A 20,452-nucleotide genomic window follows, 5' to 3' on the forward strand; every position below is an offset into this window, starting at 1 on the left:
CCTTTTTTGCAACTTCTAGGATCAAGTCCTGCATGTTGGGGTACTTTGAAGGATTTTCAAGTAGGCTGAAGTTACAGAGTGCAAATATGTCTTCTGCTTTCTCCTCCCTCACGAGAGCCAAATCTGCACATAGTATACTGTCTTGAAGCAAATAGTTGGATTTGCAAAACTTGACTAAAATATAATCAAGTAATTAGTATGCTTTTACAGAATGACATGTGATGGACTTGTAGGCATTGATGGGTAGGCAGCAATTGAGAAATAACTTGATTAACGTTATAATTGAGAGGCAGCTGATTTACATTACAAAGAAATGTTATCATTAAAAATACATTTGCAACAGAAATATGACATTTAAGTGTTGCTGCACTATTTGAAAGTGCACTCTTTGAAGATTTTAATTGCTTTTTTACAAAGTTAATAATATCATCACCTTAGCAGTGACTTTTTTTTTAAATAGTGCATGATGAAATAGGTGTATGGCCCACACATGACCTGGAATGTGACTCTGCTTAGTACCATACTGGAAAGTGATTTAATGAATGTCAATAATGATATAACTTTTCTTATGAAAACTTACTGGTGTAGGCCACTGTCTCATATCTGAGCGAGAATTGGGACCAAAGCCAGAGACAAATCCCCTGCCTTTCAAATAGGGCTTCTCAGCTAATTTGATCATGTTTGGGTTGTTTTTTTTCTTCTTAATGCGAAAAGAGGTTGGGCAATTAAACACTGTTAAATGATCAACAAAACATCTGTATTCTTAAATTTGATTTGGCTTATGATGTCTTTAATTCAGAGACACAATCCTGAGCATTAAATGAGACCTGAACAAGCAATTTCCACCCCTAATTAACCTCCCACTAGATCAAACTGTTTAGAAAATCAAATTAATTGCCCATTTCATGTGAAAATTTTTTAACCTTTGTTTAAGTGTTGCTGGTTTTATAGCTGTGTTACAGAAGCCCACTATAGAAGCTGCTGAAATAAGTTGTAACACTATTCAGGCCCCTTTGGGGTTAAATTCTATTTTTAACATGCAGGCTGGTGTTGTGAGATACATGCCACAACATTCAGTGCTAAGAAGGCTTTGAAGTGATTTTGCCCAGGAGCAGGTAAGACATACCTCAGCATGAAAGAAAGCTTATGTTTCCCCACAAGCCGAGCCAGGTTTCTTCTCTTCAAGCTCTATGAGGGGAAATGACTCTGAGTGATAAATTCACACAAACCTGGTACTACCCCCTGACAGACAGAACTGCAATTTTACATGGAGGGGGAAAATCCCCACGCCTCTTGCACACTTCTTGTGCTAGGCATGTGTTAATGGGCCTAGAGTGAAAACAGGGTTCATCTTACCTCAGTTTATGCTTCTAAAGTTGCATATTTTTCTGTAAGCAGTGAGAGATGCAGATCTGCTAATTCATTTTATCATAAAATAGGCATCTGCAGCAGGAAACATAAATTGTTACTGGATATTTCTATCTCTTTTCATTGACTACAAGAGGAACCCAAGGCAACCTGGATTGTGGAGCTAACACTAGCTGATCTGAATAATTTAAAAATAGATATTAAAACTGCAATTACATTATGAGGCTTAATTTTCATGCCTAGAGTAATTTTTGAAGTCCATTTTTTTTTCTGACAAAACATCAAACACATTAGAGCCAAGTTAGCTAAGCACTGTCAGAGCTTGTATTGCCAAAAAGTAATAGACAATAAAATATATATATAACCATGCTATTGCTAACTGCAGAGTGCACCAACCTGCACTATATATATATATATATGTGTGGATGTATATATATATATATATATATATATATACACACTATATATATGTCTATATATATATCATTACTGCAACTTCAGCCTAAACCACCTTGAAGCAGGAAAAACAACCCATGCTACATGCACTGGAGTTTGAAACAAGATATGCTAGAGAAACCTCACCACAATTAAAGGGAATGAAATCCTGAAAATCATTTTGCCTTCTAAAATAATGATTATACCAGAATCTCTAGGCTTTATCTTGAAAGGACTGAATTGTATGCAAAACTATTCCTTTGCCATTCGCTTAGTCATCTTTGTCATACAGACTTCACACTTAGCATTATATTATCTCCTTACTTCAATAAACTCATAAACTTCTGAAGTAATAATCATGTAACTTGTTGTTTCCTTAGTCTTTGGTTGCAATCAAAGAATTGAAATTCAGTTTCATGTTTTAAATCTAAAATAACTCTAGATTCTTTGTAGTTGTTGGAAATTGAGAACAATATTTTCAATTTGATCTCCATTTTTTTCGGTTATGGGGTAACTCTAAGCTAGCAGATGTGAAAAGATGAAAATAGTTTAAATACTGGGCTGTAATAAATTCGTTCATCTTGTGATACTTCGATACTTGAGATCAGAAGCTCATAGATCTGTAGGTTCAAGTGCAGGCCTCCAACTGGTATGGGGGGTCAGACCTTTAGCACATGCAGTAAATAGGCTTTATTGTAACTACATGATCACTTGCATTTTCCTAAAATAATATGTGCAATGGAAAATTCCACCTAGCCATGTGTGCAGGACCCAGCCCATCTGCCAGTGAAATCTGCCCACTGACTTGCTGGTCGCAGGACAGATGATTAGTGACAGGAGGACAAACTTGAGGAGGATGTGAGTACAAACTCCCAGCTGTTTGATCTCCTCTTTAGAGTCACATAATCTCCTCCTCTGCTAAACTCTGATTTCTCTGTTCTATTCTAAGTGATTTAGTATGAGAGGTGCTTGACCTCCAGAGAAAATGAGAGCGCAGAGTGCTTTGGCAGCTGGAAGGATGAAGCTTGGCATGGAGATCATCAGCTCACTGCAGGTCAGATAATTCCTGCAGCATTTTATAGTGTTCCTGGCCATGGGACAGTCTCTATTCAGTGTTGTTCCATGGGTTTTGTACACATGATGCAGGAAGCAGAGGGCATAATATTCTAACTCAACTTCTTAAATGTGTTTTCTTTTCCCTACAGTTATTTTATTAAATGGGGAGAAGCACAGGAGTAACCTCTATCCTAGACCACTTTCTTCTACTTTTCCAACACAGAAATCTGTTTTAAACATGCATTTTTAAACATGAACATCTCTCATGTCATTGAATTTTGCATAATTATATAATGCAATGTGCCTAGTGAAAGAGGTTAGGACTTTAAACATTAATAACTTTATTATTATTGCAGGAGATTTCAGAGTACAAAAAAATTGCATCTCAACAGAGAAGACAAATTAGCTTGTAATTTAAAATACAATGTAAATTCCTGGTGATCAATGGATAAACTACATGTAAGACCACTAACATTTTTAAACTTAAGTAATTTAAAACCTATTCAGTGATTCCTTTAATGTGTTCAAAAACTGTGCTAGCCTTCATGATGACATTACTGTGAAAAATGGGAGAAATGCAGCCAAAAATGTTTTAAAGAAAATTCTGAAATTAAAAAAAATAAAACAACAACAAACTGTTTTTTCAGTGGATATTTTTATTTACAGTAAGAAAAATGGACTAAAGTAGATAGGACAATGCCAAGTACTGTCTGTGCTGTGCAATGATCCTTGCTTGTGACAGGTAGAGAACCTCATATTGAATGATGCTGGGATGCATCACCATCTGCCATGCTGGTAATGAAGGTGTATGCTAGCATCTATCAGTAAAATCATGGTCTCCCTGCTTTCTTTCTGTCCTCCCTCTTCTAATTTGTCTCAGTACTCAGAGACAGCCAGACAGCTTCTGGAAATCATGTTAGAAACTATATAATGCAGTACTGCTCACTGCCACATATGCTAACCTGCGTCGTTTTACTTTGTAGTAAGTGTCATCACTTGCTTTACTGCACTGTATTGGTTGCCTGAATACAAGTATTCAGTGACATTTGAGTGCCCTGCCTGTCCTCCTGCTGCTGATCCTAGTGGGATGTGGATCGTCCTTGCGGCCTATGTCGTATCTGCTGGGTCTTCAGCAGAGAACTCAGGTGTAATCGGAGGGAGCCAAGTTGAACCACTCTTCTCATGTGTCAGATGAAAGCAGAGCAGGCAGACTTTGTCTGAACTTCTCTATTCAGTTGCTTGTAATTATGACAATTCCTTCAGCCTCTTTGAAATAATAGCAGGAGATGGTCTGCACAGGTCTCAAGGCTAAGTGCTGGGAACAGACATGAGTATGTTCTTCCATGCTTATCTCCAGTGTCAGTATTAGCAACAAACCAGCCCTGACTGTTTAGAACAGTTGTAAAAGTTGTTGTTGCAACTTTTTTTAATTGGGATTCTAGTAACATGTACAATACAGGAAGTTGAAAAGTGAGGAATACAGCACTTGACAGTGTACAGAGGACATCCGTGAGAGGACAGGGACTCACTGCAGGGCACATGTGTGACTATTACTACAATGGCAAATACCCAAAGGAAGGGGAAAAATGGGCTGAGGACCTAACTAAAGTCATGTGCTGCATCTCAGAGTGAAGCATGGAGTTAGTTGCCATTATTTTGGATCTATCAGAGGTATTTTGAGTGGAAGGTGTTGATTATTTTGAAATATCAGCTACCTAGTTAGCTGGGCTTACCCTTTAATACCTGTCAACATGTAAAAGGTAGCTGAATCTTTGATTAAAGAGAATGTTTTGTTTTGCTCATACAACTTCTTGCCTTCAGTGAAGGGTAAGCAAACGCTTAAGCTATTTCCTGAATAAGATTGCTGTCCTGAAGTGGAACCAAAACAGCTGAATATTACAATAGGGAACTAGGAACTTGTGTGTTCTTTTTCTATTTTTCTGCTTTTTTAGTTTATTCTCTTCTTTATATATTGTAAATCCTGCAAAGATCTGTTGGATCCATGAGAGGATTTATTACCCATTAGTGATCTTCTGTTTTGGAAGGGCGATTTGCTAGCAGGAAATTCTTGCAGCTCTCAGATGATCACCAGCTGTTCAAATGCATTTTGTAGTCTAATTATATAGGATTACCAAAAATACTGGTCTCTCCAAAGAATAATTTCCAGTAAGAACAAAAATCTGTTCTTCAGCTGATGTTGCAGTGTTTGGGCTACGATTCCTCTCCTAAAAAGACAGAGCAAAAGTTCACATAAGTTAGATGCTGGCACTTTGAGGTGCTTGGATAATATGGTTTCAGATGATGCTGTCAGACGTAAAGTTTCTCTTTATCACTGAATTTTTCATTCATACTTGATTTAAAAACCTGCCAAATAATAAGTCAAATAGATTGATAAAACACATTTCTTCTCTTAAAATTTTTTCCATGTATTTTCTGTATTCAATATGGTTGGTAGCACTGTGGCCAAATTATTTAGAGTTCAGTTTTGATGCTTTAAGTTTTCGGTCCTAGAATGCCTGCCCTCAGTTTTCTCTAGTCAGGCTGTCAGTGTCAAGCTACTGCTGCAGGCTTCTATAAAAACTGGAAAAGTTTATGGGATATTTTAGGTTCTGTGGAGTTCTGGATAGAGCACATGATAAACAAAAATGTGATTTTTAATTAATCTAACCAGTGCTTCCAGTCATGCTTTTCTTCAGAGCATCAGGCTGTGCTTGTCATATCTTTTACTAAATATTTTTTGCTCAAGTCTTTTGTCAACTAATTCATAGGAGCTAAGCTTTTCCAGAAGAATTCAACCAAGTTCACTTTTCTCCATATTCAATATGACTAGAAAGCATACGTGAGCTGAAGAATATGTCTAGGTGGCCAGCTTTATGTTAAAAGAATGGTATTAATAGTTTAGCATTCTGGAGGAGAAAGTAGATATTATTATCACCCAAAGGCATTAATAAAATTGCTGTCTTTTTGGATTTCAAGATTACCATCTGTTTAGCATCAGAAACAGATGTCCTTTTCACAAGACAAATGTACATGAAAGCAAGGACAATATGGTTGTATGGGCTATTGGATGTAAAGTGTTATAGAAGTGATAGAAGGACAGATAACAAAGAAGTCAATGTGTTTTGTTATAAGGGGATCTGGAGAAACTATTCCCAGCCAAACCAGAAGCTTCAGTGGTGGAGGTTTTCTCAAATGGATTCATTGATAAGTGGTTCCCATTTTATGAAAAACAAGATTTTTTAGAATTTTGAATTACACATTTTTCTTGCTTTCTATTTGTTTGGTTTTGCCTTAATTTATAAAACTCCTATGAAATGTCTGTGCATTTTAAGTTAAATGAAAATCGTTGGGGGAAGAGGTCCTAAAAATGGATGAGTATAAAACTGAAAACAGTTTTCAATGTGTTTTGGTGATTGTTTATTCTTTTAGCTCTGTTAAATCAAAGTGTATGGTAATATGTAACAAATGAGAGTGATTTGATTTTGTTTTGTCAGCTTTGTGCAGTCATATCTTTATCTTTGATTTGCAATTAAGGTTTCTCTTATAAAAGGCCGACATTGGCTTGATCAAACTTTCCTAATTGCAAAGAGTTTGATTAAAGGAATCTTTTCCTTTTCTTTTCTTTTCAGCATGAATCTATTAATATAGCCAATATTTTCTAAACCAACATTTTCTAAACATTTGTATCCCTTCTTGATGCTTTCCCAGGTTACAGAATGGCCAGTAGGAAATCAGGGTTTGTTGTACGACCGAAACTGGATGGTTGTAAACCAGAATGGAGTCTGTATGACTCAGAAGCAGGAGCCAAGATTGTGTCTTATAAATCCCTCGATTGATCTGAAGCAAAAAATTATGGTTATTCAGGCAGAAGGTTAGTAAACAATATTCTCTTCTTCCCTTCTTTATTGGCATGCACCCATCAAACTACTGAATGCTGTGCATGCTTACTGACTTCAGGGACAAGTTCTGTGCCAGCTGTGGGCAATAAAAACCCAAGCTGTAACATACAGCCCTAGGGGAGTTACTAAATTGTTGTAGGGGTGAGCAGAGAGTGGACAGTGATTCCCTGTGTGCAATCATAACGTGGATGCTCCAGGACGGAGAAAGGAACAGATAGATGTGAAAATTTACTGACTAGTGTATCCCTCCACATCATGAAGTCCCAAATCCCAAAGCCTGAAGGGACTATTATTGCTGCAAAGGTAAAGGAATAGAACAGAAGTCCAACATTAAACACCCTGGCCAAAGACTTTCCCATTTTGTATCTCTCTTCCTCCTTCCATCTGTGATTTTAGATGGGGAGAGTCCAGCAGAAGTTAGTATGAATTAAAATAAGGACCAGACATTATTTAGATCAGTTAAATACTCGCACTAGCAGGCAAATATTTCATGATTTTTTAGCTTCTTGGGATTTATCTAAACCCTTTTTATTCCCTTCTGAGGGAAAAAGAAAACAAAGAAAAAAAAAAAACTATGTAAAGTGTTACAGAAAGCCCTTTGCTGCTTGGGGGTGAAAATTATTTATTTTGCTAGCAGTGCCATTGGCACTGAACACCAGAGCAGGTTTGTACTCCACAAAAGTCATTATTAATGCTGAGTTTGCATGTGTCTGAATGGTGTTCATCATTTCCCTGGGGTCTAACATTTACTCAGCACGTATATCTTAACCATTAATAATATATATGTGCCCACATTTTCAGCAGCTAAAGCAAAACAAGGGAACCTATCTTAAGATTTTTCAACCTTTATTAGAAATCCATATGAGTGGATCTGTAGCTACAGTCTCCTTTCTGTTTGTACCTTACAGTTGTCCTCTTTAACTGTCTGAGAACTCTCTGTAGAATTAAATCTGACCAGTCGGTTCCCTTTGTCTGAAAAAGGTTTCTCAAATGTACATTTTGATACTTCCACTAATCATGTGGGTTTTTTGTGTGCTTCTGATCCCAAACACAATCTACTCTCTTCTTAGGGATTCCAGACTTGCTCACTGGCACACACACTGCTGCTTTCTACTCTTCCCTCTATAATATTTCTTTGAAAAGTTATCAGTAATTATTTCAATTCTGTGTGGAGCACCTTGCACCTCAAATTTCTGTAGTACATCTGCACAGACAGCCTTCTCCTATAACTTTTAAATTATCAAGTGATTAAGAACGAGTTATTTCTAGAAATTCAGTTCCCTACCATCTCCCTTTCTACACATACTTCTTTTTGCAGACACAGTGTGATGTCTTATCAAAACTTTCTCCATTTGTCCTTCACGTTTTCAGAAGTTCATCTCTGTTAGGCCTTTTGATTGCTTCATTCTGCTCTTTCAAGTCTGTCCTTCATTTTTTCCTTGCTAGTGCTTGTTCAGACAAGTGCATATCCATTAGTATGTTCACCTGTCAATAACACCTGTACTGACATACTTCAGAGTAAGAAAGAAGTTTTCTCAGACAAAAATGACAGTCAAGGCACCCATTTCTCACTGAGATTTGCAATGTATTGCCACAGTTAGGGCCAGGGTGAAATTCGCCTTTAAATCCAACATTTTACTTTGTGTCATTTTTGGAGTTTTCACTGTCAGTCACCTTCCTTTTGATGAAAGTGAGAACCATTTCGACACAGAATTGATTGTCCAAGTCTATGGATTATTCTTCCAGCCAAAAGTAATTGGTCAGATCTCCAGTGTGATCTAACAAGAATGTCTTTGGCATTTATTTATAGCCTGCTTAGGTGCATCCAGTGTGTAAGAGTGGAGTCATTTTATTTTTTGTATGATGATACTAGATACCAAAATCCTAGCCCATGAGGTGGTCTGGGACCTCTTTTATAATAGTCCTGCAGGTTTTTACTCTCATGGTGTTCTTGCAATCTGCAGCATTTTTTATAATGCTTGACGGTGAGATAATGGCTCTCTTTTCCTTGGGGAATCTATTCCAGAGCTTACTGCTCCTAAGATAGCACAGTGATGGGAGCACATACAAACCAGCAGGGTAAGACTGAGCAGATAAATCTGCAGGAAGTTGTTCCAATATTTATTTTGTTTTCTTTCCTCTTTCCAGCAGTCTAAATGTATGATTCGTTTGTCACTGTTGAATTTTTATTTTTTTTATTTTATCCCTTCACATACATGTGTCAGTGTCATATCTACCACTTAAAATCATTTAATGACAGACAAGTTTAATTTAATAAGTTGACTCTTTCCTTGAAAATCACATGTTAATCACTACTGCTTTTGTCACCACTGTCATCAGCCTGTCAGTAGTTTGTTGCTAATTTAGGACCTGAGGCTGAATACTGCATGTGAAGCTGGAGCTGTGATCCATGTGGACAGGGAACAGTAGAACTCGGTTGAGCCAGCCTGGGTGTTTTGCTGCTCAGAGCCTTCACTGGCCTGTGTCAGTGGCTAATTTTAGTTCAGATTTGTAGCACTTAGCCTGCTGACTAACAGCCACCTCCAGTCTCTTCCAGATTGGCTGCTTTGTGAGTTATTTCTCCATTGGAATGCCTCCCACCCAAACTGCCTTTCCTCAGCTACAGCAGCATGCATCTCTCCAAGATGAGTTTTGTTTCCTCCATCTCTCCTCCCCCTGCCCTCACAGTCCCCACGCAGAATTTCTCTGTTCTTCTCATTTACTGAATCCCCTTACTCCAGCGAATGTGAAAACCCAGAGGCTCCCAGCTGACTGGGTGACAACTGCAGCCAAGCCAGCTGCCTCCCTCCTGCTCCTCTGCAAGGAGGCTGTAATGACTCTGTTTTCTCTGCCAGTTTCGCTGCTGTCATCTGCGCTTTTCTCATTGTGCGAGCAGGCTCTGGCACAGATCTCCATCTAGAGCGTGCTTTGCTGTCTGGAGGTGTCTCTCTCCAACAGTGAGAGCCTTAGGCAACCGTGCTGCTGGAGTAGGTGCCTCTGGTAAGTGCCTAAAGACGAGTGGGGCAAATCCCATGTAGCCGGGGCCTTTTTTAAACACATTTTGCTGTTACACTGTTAAATTATGGTGAAGACTTTATCTGTGCCACTTTTAAAACATAATGAGTCTGTTCTCTCTCCCCCTCCAGGCACATGCTTTCCTCTTCCTCTAGAACTTTTCATTAGTGGAAAATTTGTTTATGGCTATTTTATTTCAATATGGTTTAATATTCTCTGTCTTCTATGTCCAAGAAAATAAAATTGTCAGCATGATTTAGTGTGACAGTAACTACTTTAATACCTTTTGCTGAATCCTCTATGTGCTGAGACACCATTTCAGGTTTTCTTTAACCCTTGCATGTTGGGCACCGATGTAGCCCATCTGACAATGAGACTTGGATGAGCAGACTGGCTGTCTAACTGGCCCAGCTGTGCAATCCTGCCGCAACTGTGAGTAGCAAGAATAGCAGAGTGAGGCTCTACACAAGGCCAAAACTGCCTGGAGGCTTAGGATCTTTCCCTGGCATGCCTGCAAAACTACTTGGCTCGCAGGGCAGCTGGGGAACTCCCTGATCCCTGGGAAAAGGGTGAGAACAGAGAGAGGGAAAGGGCTTGTGCCTAGTCTCTCACTGGCTGTACTTTTCTTCATCGGAGAAACTGTATTTGTTAATTTTGTCAGACTTATTTTCTTAGTTTATGTGGTTCTTAACAGGCATTTCCTATTTTTTTTATGTGAAGAGTGTAACAAACCCTTGCTGTGACAGAACCCACTTAGAGAAAATCAGTGTACCTAACTCTAAGTCAGCCCCCGTGGAGAAAAACAACTTCTCGTATCTCAACTGAAGTTGTTAGTGGTTAGCTCCCAGCAACTTAAAGGTGGCCAGGAAAGTGTCTTTATTTCCAGAAGTCGTATTACTTGAGTGGGAATCAAGGGAAATCATCTTGTCCTGCTCCATCAAATACATGGGGGCACAAATTACATCGGGTTTGTTCTTGACCTACACAAAACTCAACCAAACAGAATTTGACTGAGAATGCATTACTGTAAAAGACTAATTTCTCTCTTTCCATTTTAGCTGACAATCAGCATTACTCTGGCATGCTGGGCCTTAGTTTGCCACTGCATAGTGGGAGAAATTTTGTGTTGTGGAGGTCCTTTACAATATTGAAGTAGAAAGATGCTAGCAAAACTGAGCAACTAATTACACTTTGTGGAGTTTATTGTGCCTTCAAATAGTCGTGTGTTACTGCCAATAAAAACAATGGGAATTGAGTGCATACACTGATGAAAGAATATACATGAATAGTTTATATTTCAGTCTATTGAAATAACACACTTCTAATTTTTCTCATTGGCTGAAAATAGGAGCTATAAAGATAAGAATATTTTTTGTATTAATACTGTGAGCACATCTGTGAATTTTATTATCAAGCAAATGACCATGGAGAATGACAGCTTTTACATTTTACTAACTGGCAATATTCTACTTTATTTTTTTTGCCTTAAGATAGAATAAAATTGTAATTAACAATGTTTAACTGACCTAAACATCACTGTAAAATGTGTACTGTTCAATAAAAATGTAACACACTTGCTGGTGTATGAAAACAAGTCTTTTTAAAGCCCTGAAATTCTATTTTAAGAAATTTTGTGAGTATGCCTTTCTTAGAAACTACTTTTAAAAGATATAACAGCTAAGGGTGCATACAGGATGGGACCTTTCAAGCTCATCTTTTCCACTTTGAATGGGGTTAGAATCATTTGAAAGAAATACTAATGTTTAATTGTTTCAAAGTCCAAGAGCATTAATTCTAGTCAATAAAATAATAACATTGACATCTTTTTCAGGTTGTTGCAGGCTAGCTCAAAGCATTTATTACGTGTATTATTTTCTAGAGTGAACCTAACTTTTCCCCCTCTGTCTTCACTTATGAAGTATACTAACATCATTAACTAAAGAAGTAGACTGCTTTCTCTTTTGCAAAACATGCATGGTACAGAGCTGATAATTGTGTTATAGTGAATCTGAACTATATTTCATTACTCTTCAGAAGAAAATAAAACAACTTGATTTCACAAAATCACAGAGCTGGTAGGGCTTGATTCTTATTTGTTTTACAATAGTGTAAACAGGAAGAAGTAAGTAAAATCAAAATGTGCTGTTATAATGCTGGGAAATGCTGGGTCAGAGTCTTTGCTGGTATATGTCGCAGTATAATGGAAAAGCTGGATTCATTGCAGCCACACAGAACCCTTTGTTCTTTATTTAAGATTATTGTTTTCAATTAACACAGAGAAAAATAGTACAGTTTTTCTTTTTGCTTCTACAGTACCCTTTCCATCTCTTTGGCTCATTTTGCTCAAGATAAGAAAAATATGGAAGAAGTTGTTAATGTAGACCATTACTAGGAATTTCTCAGCTGGTTTAAACTTGGAGATAAACAGATTGGAATAATTCTCTCATTAGCAGTTTCCATACATTTTGTTTTTAAATTACTGTAGTTTTATGGCACATTATATTTCTTTCCTTGAACAGACGGTGCTGCTTTTTTCTCTTCCCCCTTCCTCCATCTTTCAGATCACTCAATCCCACTACTCCAAAAAAACCCAACCCATCAGTGTTTAATGTAATCACCTGACTTGCTAGAGGGTCCAAAACAATGAAAACTCATTCTTTCAACAGAATCTGTATCTGAGGTAGTAATTCTGTGCCAGTTTTGTTGCCAGAGATAAACAGAGAATGAATTTACTCAAAGCTGAAATTGTATATTCCTTAATATGCTTAGAGTACCAAGGTCATCTGCAGCCTTTACAATTTGCTTTATCATTTGGAGCCACCTGCAGGCAGAGAATATAATTCTGGAAAAAAAAAAAAAAAAAGATTTTTTGATTTGCTGTTTGTGAGGCTGCTGTGATTGTGAACAGGAACAAAAATAATAACTTTTTCATGACTCTACAAGTTTTCATAAAAGTTTTATTTAAATATGATTTGTTCTCTGCCCATCTAGGCATGGACCCAGTATCTGTATCACTAGAAGACAATACTGAAAAAGAGGCTGTGGTTTCTGAGAGTAAAGTCTGTTCACACAGGTGAGTGAGAACAGAGAGGTATTGAAGCTGAAAATCACTGTAGTGACACTCAGGATATGAACAGATGAACACACAGAGGCAGAAGTCCTTAAAAAAGAGGCAGGGAAGTGGAAAGCAATTAATGTCTTAGTGGACTATGAGAAGACATTTAAACAGGTAATTTGGCATGCCCAGCATGTCTGATAGAAAACAGTGAAAAATATTAAAAATGGAAAAGGGGAGGAAGGATGGTACAATAAACTGACTTAGTACTCACTTGAATGAGGGAAATCTTTTTTTTTTCACTTGCTCCAAGCATGAGAAAAGGATGTGTCCCCAGTTACTTCCAAATGCCAGTTGAGGGCCTCAGTAGGACTTGAATTCAGTTCCCTCATTCAATAGTAACAATGTTGGCAACTTTGCCCATTTCATGCTACATGGATTCAGAATTGCTAGAACCTTCTGAAGTTATAAACAACTTTCCATATTTACAACCCTTTTTAATTTTTTTTGACCACCCATATTCATCAGTGTTCCCTTAACAATCCTGGGATGATTGCAGATTTGTATGTTAGATAACATTAATTCTATTCAAGAGACATACCACTGCACTGAAATATAACATTATGAATAAATTTATTTCCTACCAGTGAACTTAAGTGTTTATCCATCACGTTTTGTAAGAACTTCCCCCAGTCTCATTAGGTTTTCTGAGTGGCAGTGTATCAAGTGCCCTCCTGAAGTACATTTGCATTATCTACTATGTTTCTTTTCAACGAGCCTCTTGGTAACTCAAACTAAAAAAGCCACTTAAAGAACCACTTAAAGATTTATGTCTTCCTTTAACCAAGATATACTAATTCTTTCTAACCCTCTACATTTGCTTCTCTGAGAGTAACACATAAACAAACCAGCAGAAGACCTGGCATTTTCCCCATGGAGCCATGCAGAAAATTATCTTCTCCTTCTTTTCTACTAACTATTCAGATGATAAAGAGGATCTTTTTCTCAGAAATGTATTTTTCTCAGGTAGTGGAATTCACCCAAGAGTCATTTGTTTTAACCATCTGTCCCACTTCCCTTAGTGTTGACTCATCCCCAGCCTCCCCATGGTAAGCCCATCTATTTCCGGCTGTAAAATAGCCTAGGTTCTCTCTCTTTTTGTGTGTATAATATTTGCTGCCATACTATTTATTGTAGCTTCTATTTCATGTAACTGACTGTGTCATTTTTATTGTATCAAACTGGAAATTTTCATGGAAAACTGCTTAGAGTTCTGAAGAGGAAGAAAAGGACAGAGTGATAAAGAAAGTGGATATGCAAGGCAAATTGCAGAGACTGGACTATGATTAGCAAATGAATAAACAGGAAGTAAGGGAGAATGAGTGGACAACATTGATGAGGCTCTGAAACTCCTCAGAGATCCAACAGCACTTGATGCCAGGTTCCAGTGTTTCAGCAGGGGAGCCTCCAGGGCCAAAAAAAATGAGAAAAGCAGTGCTTTGCAGTAGGACAAGAGGTGATTTTGATCTGGGATCTTTTCTGCAAAGTGTCTGAGGTGAGTAGTGGGACTAAAAGTCTTTGTTAAAAGGCTTCTGTTCAAAAGAAACCCCTAGTGAGGGCATTTTCCAGTTATTAATTCTGCACTCTGACACTATGATGTCATCTGGTTCTGTAAGCTTACTCTGAGTTTAGATTGAGATACCTGAGAAAAGTACGTGATGTAGAATCTGCAAGCAGTCATGTGAGGAAGTTTAATTTTACAGCAGCCACTAAAGTTTAATGAGCCCAAATTTCCCTTCTGAAGCAGTTAATCAGTGTTAGTCTCAGCAGGGGTTGTCCATCAGCAGGTGATACATCAGAGGGACATGGCTTTCTGGTATAATATCTAACAGTGGACAGATGCAAGTAGAAGCTAGTGTTTTTAAGGTTACTGATGCTGCAGAAGACCCTAAATGCTCAAGGTTACTGCTCTACTGAAATAGTTACACAACCCTCTCTGACAAGCTGCAATATCAAAGAGATAGAGAAGGGTATGAGCAGTAGAAGAAGACAAAGGCGTAGTTAAGAACAAGGTGAACTGAGTCTGTTGTGTGTATTATATCCCTTGGGATCAATATTCAGACTTCATCTGTCCTTGTTTCTTGTTCTGTAAATTACCCTGCTAGAGGGATCAGTTGTAACGCACTGAAACTAAATGACATAATAGAAAGATGAGTGGGGAACTCAAGGCAAAGAGCAAGTAAAAACTGAGAGAAATAGGCCCTCCTTTATAAATTGCCTGACATGTGCCAAATGAAATGTAATGCTGACAGATGTAAAGTTATACTCTGCAAAATAAACACAAGCAGAAAACAAGTAGAATTGAGCTACAACAGAATGACTTTGACTAAGACCTTGAAGAGATGATGGTACATGCTCAAAAAATGGTCTGACAATAAGGGAAAGCAATTTGAAAACACAGGAGTCTTGGGATACAGAAATTACACAATGACATTTGATGAAAAACCAAGAATGGTGTGAGTCTAACTCAGCTGCAGTGACTCAAAATAGTAAGTATACAAATGGAGGGCAAACATTCATGTCTTCTCGTTAGCAGCCTTCTCCCTAGCACAGTGACCAGCAAAGACACAAGAACCACTCAATTCAGACTGTGAAATCTCATATGAACATTCACCTTTTGGCCTCTTTCTTGACACAGTCCCTACCTATATCTCATAGTATCAGAGGACCATTTCCATTCTAGGACATCACTGGCTAGATGCAGCTGTGGTTGACATCTGTCCAGTCTCAGAGTGGGAAGAGGAATGCAAAGCTACACCATAATTCAAAATTCAGAACAAGTTCTGAAGAGATACCTGGTCCCTGCAGGATTATAAAATCTCTTTGATTTCACTTGTGCTGGCTTTCTACCGGTGTAATTCAGTTGAACCCTACAAAGCATTTTGTAAAGCCAAGCTACTTCCTCTCTCAATCCTGGACTTAGCATCTTTTGCTGTGAGTAGCTGTTTACTTGTTTCACAGAGCAGATGGTCTCCATGCAGATTAACTTCTTTGGCTGGATAGGACAAGGTGAGCATAGGACCACAGCTTCTTCTCTTTCCTTGCTACAAGCTTCCTCCCTAGATCAGCATTAGAATTTGCATTCCTCTTACCTGCTTATGCAATTTTAAAGTTCAGTATCAGTCAAACCTCCTTTTGTAGTCAGTAGAGAGAGTTGAATACTCCCACAGTGAGAGTCATCCCATCCTGAGATCTAATATAGATGGGAACTACTTACTTCTTTCCATTATCTGTGGGAGGAACCCAGACAACTGACTTAAACTAGATGCCTGGATTTTGGAAGATTGACAGTAAGTTTACTCAGGGCTGAGGAATCTAATGTCAAATAGGATCACTTCCCAATGTCTGATCCGTGGCCTCCTTGGACTGAGAGAGGTGATTCCAAAATCCCTCTAGGAAAGCTTGCATCCAGATAAAGAAGGCAATTTTGTTGCTAGCTTGCATAACTCACTAAACATTTTACAAGTAATGTAAATCATCTTTAGACAGAGAAATACATGGGCTCTGTAAGTGGAGCCATGTTTTAGAGTGGAATGTCTGTACTGGCATGAATTAAATTAGGGAAGTGACATCATTGTACCTGATGTGATCATTAAAAATTACATACAGAGGGACAATCTTAAATTCACCTCAGATCACTCCTCTCTGTTTTAGTAAAAAGCACAGACTAGAGTGTGACTTTTTCATATTGTAATGTTGTTATATGGGCTACCACTTCCTGTACTTCAGAGTCAGTGTCTTGAACTTTATCATTATTTAATCCTTTATTCCATAGTAATTTTCTGTATAAAACTAAATTAGATCTCGTGAATGTTAACTTCAAGAGTAACTTCACATCAGACACTCATCAGACCATATGGATTCTGTATTTTGTATTGAAAGAAGTAGAACAAACATCTTTGCAATTTGCCTTCTGTTTTACAAATTAACGTTTGGGCAATCCAATTTGAAGTTCCCCTTTTCTTATGATAGGGTAAAAACATATGATTGTGGAGAAAGAATTGCTGGCTGGTTCTCTATGTTTCTTGGTCGTCCATGTCGCTTGATAAGACAAAGTTCAGACATGAAAAGCAAGTCACATCAGAAAAATGCAAAAGGTATGTTGTCATTCTTAAAAATATTTGTGATTCCTCATGCAAACATCATGCTCATGGGCTTCCTACTGAGTATATAACTACCTTGATAAAGGCTGAAAGAGTCATCCACTATTGATCTAGTAGGTACATTTATACCAAAACTGACTTTTTGCTGCCCTTCTACTTCTTAAATTTGGTGAAAATGTACAGATACACCAGTCTGGGGGCAGTAGGGAGTGGTAATCATCATGACCATGATTTTGCCTGGAAACTCAATGATCATTTTGAAAAGTGATCATGAAAAATCTAAGAATCGAGTAATTTTTGGAGAGACTAAATTTCGTTATAAAAATAATTGAAAGACGATTTAAATGAAAGAGCATTGAAAATACGTAGATATTGCTCTTGAAAGTTGTTTTACAAATTTGGCAAGATCTCAGCTCTGTGTCGGTTTCTAAATACATTGCATCATTATCATTTACAGGTTTGAGGAGATTCTTGGAGTATTTCCTTAGTATCTGGAACCAATGAATAAATTTTTAATGAGAATAAGTAAGGTCAAAGGAAAGATGAGGTGAAATTACTAATTTTAATGGTCATTTTAGAATGTTGGATTGATTTTTTTAGGTCTGTCATCTGCTAAAAACATCTCACTCTCTCTCGTGAATGAAGCACAATACCTCCTGATAAATGTGGCAAGCATTCTGCGTCTGAAAGAACACATTTCTGCAAGGTAAGAGCCTTCTGTCTCCAAATATCTCTTAGTGATGTAGGATTCCAGAATCTTTTCATAAGATGCCAGTATAGCTGTTTTATGTGGAAATTTATGAAAAGTTACCTTTCAGTGGTCAACAAATATACAGCTACTAAACTTCTATAATTACTAATTCTTCTATGACTTCTGAAAATTTGGATTAAATCCATGAATATAATCTGTCTACCAGTCATCTTTAGGAAAACTTTAATGAAATTTTTGTCAAATGATTTGGTGGCAAGAGATTATTTGGAACCAGCCAGTTTCTATTTGTCAGAAGAACAAGGATAAATAGGTTTTCTCAGTATAAAAAAACTGGCAGGTAAAAATGCAAGATCTTACTACTGGCTGAACTATTTCTTTCCTATGGGAATGATTAGGATTTAGAGTAAACATGCACAACAGAAATACTTTAAAACTACTTTCAGGACTGGAATAATTTAATTTCTTAATTGAATTTGGCTTTACTTACACAAAAGTGGGAGACATAAGCAGCAAATGAAACACTGTCAGCCCACAGTTGAAAGATAGCAAACCCATTACAACCCAAATTTTCACACAGCGACAATAGGAAATTGTTGTTTCTCGAATATAACTAAGATAGGTTCAAATTCCACAGAAAATCTTCCCTCAAGGCCTCTATCATAGCTGTGCATCCCACAGCCTCGGAATTTGTCTCTGAGCCCTCTTCTCCTGTCTCACAAAACTTCCCTGCCTCTTCTTGGAGCCATCCTACCTCCTCCTAGTCACCCACCAAACATACTCCCTGCATTGAAGTTTCTGCTATGAGTAGAAAAGGAATATCTGTAAGAGGATATGTGTATATCTTCAGGATTTAAAACCACTGACTGAATGAAGCATCGATACAGACCACTGGAGGTCTGAGGGTTTTCCTACTTTGGGAGAAGATAGTTGGGCAAATTTAGAATATTGTGGGGAAAAATGTGTGGGAAAGGTTTGAATCTGTCCATCTCTCAGCATTTTGACTACCCTTGTTCAGTGAGAGTTACTGCCTTCTTTTAACTCTTGACTGGCTGGGTTACATCTACTTGGGAGGACACTTACAGTCATACCTTACTCAGACTGGACTTCTACCATCATGAGACTCAGTGAGGAACCTTCCAGATGTGGGATTTGAGTGCAAAGATGAAGAGTAAAGAACAGCAAGTGAGGACAAAGGAGTACAAGGAACTTTGGTAGAACATGCAATGTCAGGTGATCCACTGATTTTACACCTAATATCTTCCAGTACCACTAGGCTTGTAATCTCCTTTTCTTCAAAGGACACTCCAGGTGTGACTGGAGCTGCCGTAGTGACTGAGATGCATCTTGCTTCCTGCTCTGCAGCAGAAGTTGGAAATCTCTTGCCTCTTTTACCATTCTCAGGGTGCTGGAGAAATTAATTCAGATATGCAGCATTCTGCAACTGCTATTAAATCATAGTGTATAAGCTTTCCAAAGACTGAACTGGGCAATGTACTTTCAAGAATCTGCACATATGGGTCCATTAAAAGTTAGGGAGTTTGTGGAAAGTATTATTTAGCTTCCCAGCATGTGGGTTTGTTTTTGTTCATTGGAAAGTTGCTAATTTTTGTAAAACCATTTCAATTTCCAAATAAGTTTTCATAATTTCTCTTTGTATCTTCCATAAGTAAAAATGAATCTTCCAGTTTGCACTTCGCTCTTCAGAGGTGACCTAAAACAGAAACAGCAATTCAATTAAAAATTAGAATGTATCATACTATTGGAGAGCTACATGTACATGCAGACAGCAGTCTCTCTGCCATTTCTGCCAAGACTGTTATTTTCCCTCTTATTTTGATTTTGCATGTTATTCATCATTTTAATGTATATCCTTACTTTTTTTTTTTTTTTTGGGGGGGGACAGAAACTTCTCTCTTCATTACTTATCCAGGTTTCTGCCTCTACTTTAGGGTGTCATATCCAAAAGTTGTCAAACTACAGCTGATGGGGTATCAAAAATTGTTCATGTCCTTAATACATAATGAAAAAAGAAATGTTCTACTCCACTAACAATGGCATTGAGAGAACTCTCTTGCAAATTTTAGGGCTGTCTTTTTTCCCTGGAACTGGTCAAATTCTCCTGTAGAAGAAAAATGAATGACAATTCAAAGATGCAACCAGATTTCTGATATTTGTATGCAGTCCTCTGCTCTGTCTGTCTCATATATGTTCTCCACACTGACACAAATCAACACTCTGGCAGTTCAAATGCTTGTAAAGAGGCAGAAATATCACCACACAGATTTTTTTTTTTTTTTTAAAACATCTATCCTTTGGTGCAATATACTGCATCCGAAAGGCAAATAATAATAATAATATAATATAATAATAATAATAATAATAATAATAATATGTGGGATATATTCTCTCATAAAATTACTTTACTGGCCTTTTTTACCTTCAGCAATTGCTGGTTTTGTCCCTTTTGCCATTGCAGCATGTGCAGAATAAATTTCTATTTGCCTTCTATTCTAAAAGCTTCTATTTCTAGGAAGCATTAACAAGTCAAGTGGTTGCTAACTCAAAAGATCTTTTCATTTGTTACCATTAGTCTTACATAAGATAATTAATAAGGAATTTTCTCATAAACATTGTTCACAGTCACCTGTCTATATGCTTTCATGCCTGCAGTTCCAGGTTACACCTCTGAAAAAGCCACCTAGAGGGTTACATATCATAGATCAAAGATTAAAAGTTATAGTTAAACACC

General features: G+C 37.6%; 1 protein-coding gene across 3 annotated transcripts in view; it reads left to right on the forward strand.

Moving 5' to 3' along the window:
- The window catches only part of MOCOS (molybdenum cofactor sulfurase), a 211,550-nt gene that overhangs the window by 177,518 nt on the left and 13,580 nt on the right, over positions 1–20,452 (forward strand). For all 3 annotated transcript variants that reach the window (XM_027643908.1, XM_027643909.1, XM_027643910.1), the window contains 4 exons: positions 6,568–6,730; positions 12,765–12,846; positions 16,861–16,985; positions 17,592–17,697. In XM_027643908.1, coding sequence (XP_027499709.1) covers positions 6,568–6,730; positions 12,765–12,846; positions 16,861–16,985; positions 17,592–17,697 — 476 coding nt within the window. The remainder of the gene's footprint in view (positions 1–6,567; positions 6,731–12,764; positions 12,847–16,860; positions 16,986–17,591; positions 17,698–20,452) is intronic.

The sequence above is a fragment of the Corapipo altera genome, unplaced genomic scaffold (assembly GCF_003945725.1).
Source record: "Corapipo altera isolate COAL_440 unplaced genomic scaffold, ASM394572v1 24b, whole genome shotgun sequence".
Taxonomy (NCBI): domain Eukaryota; kingdom Metazoa; phylum Chordata; class Aves; order Passeriformes; family Pipridae; genus Corapipo; species Corapipo altera.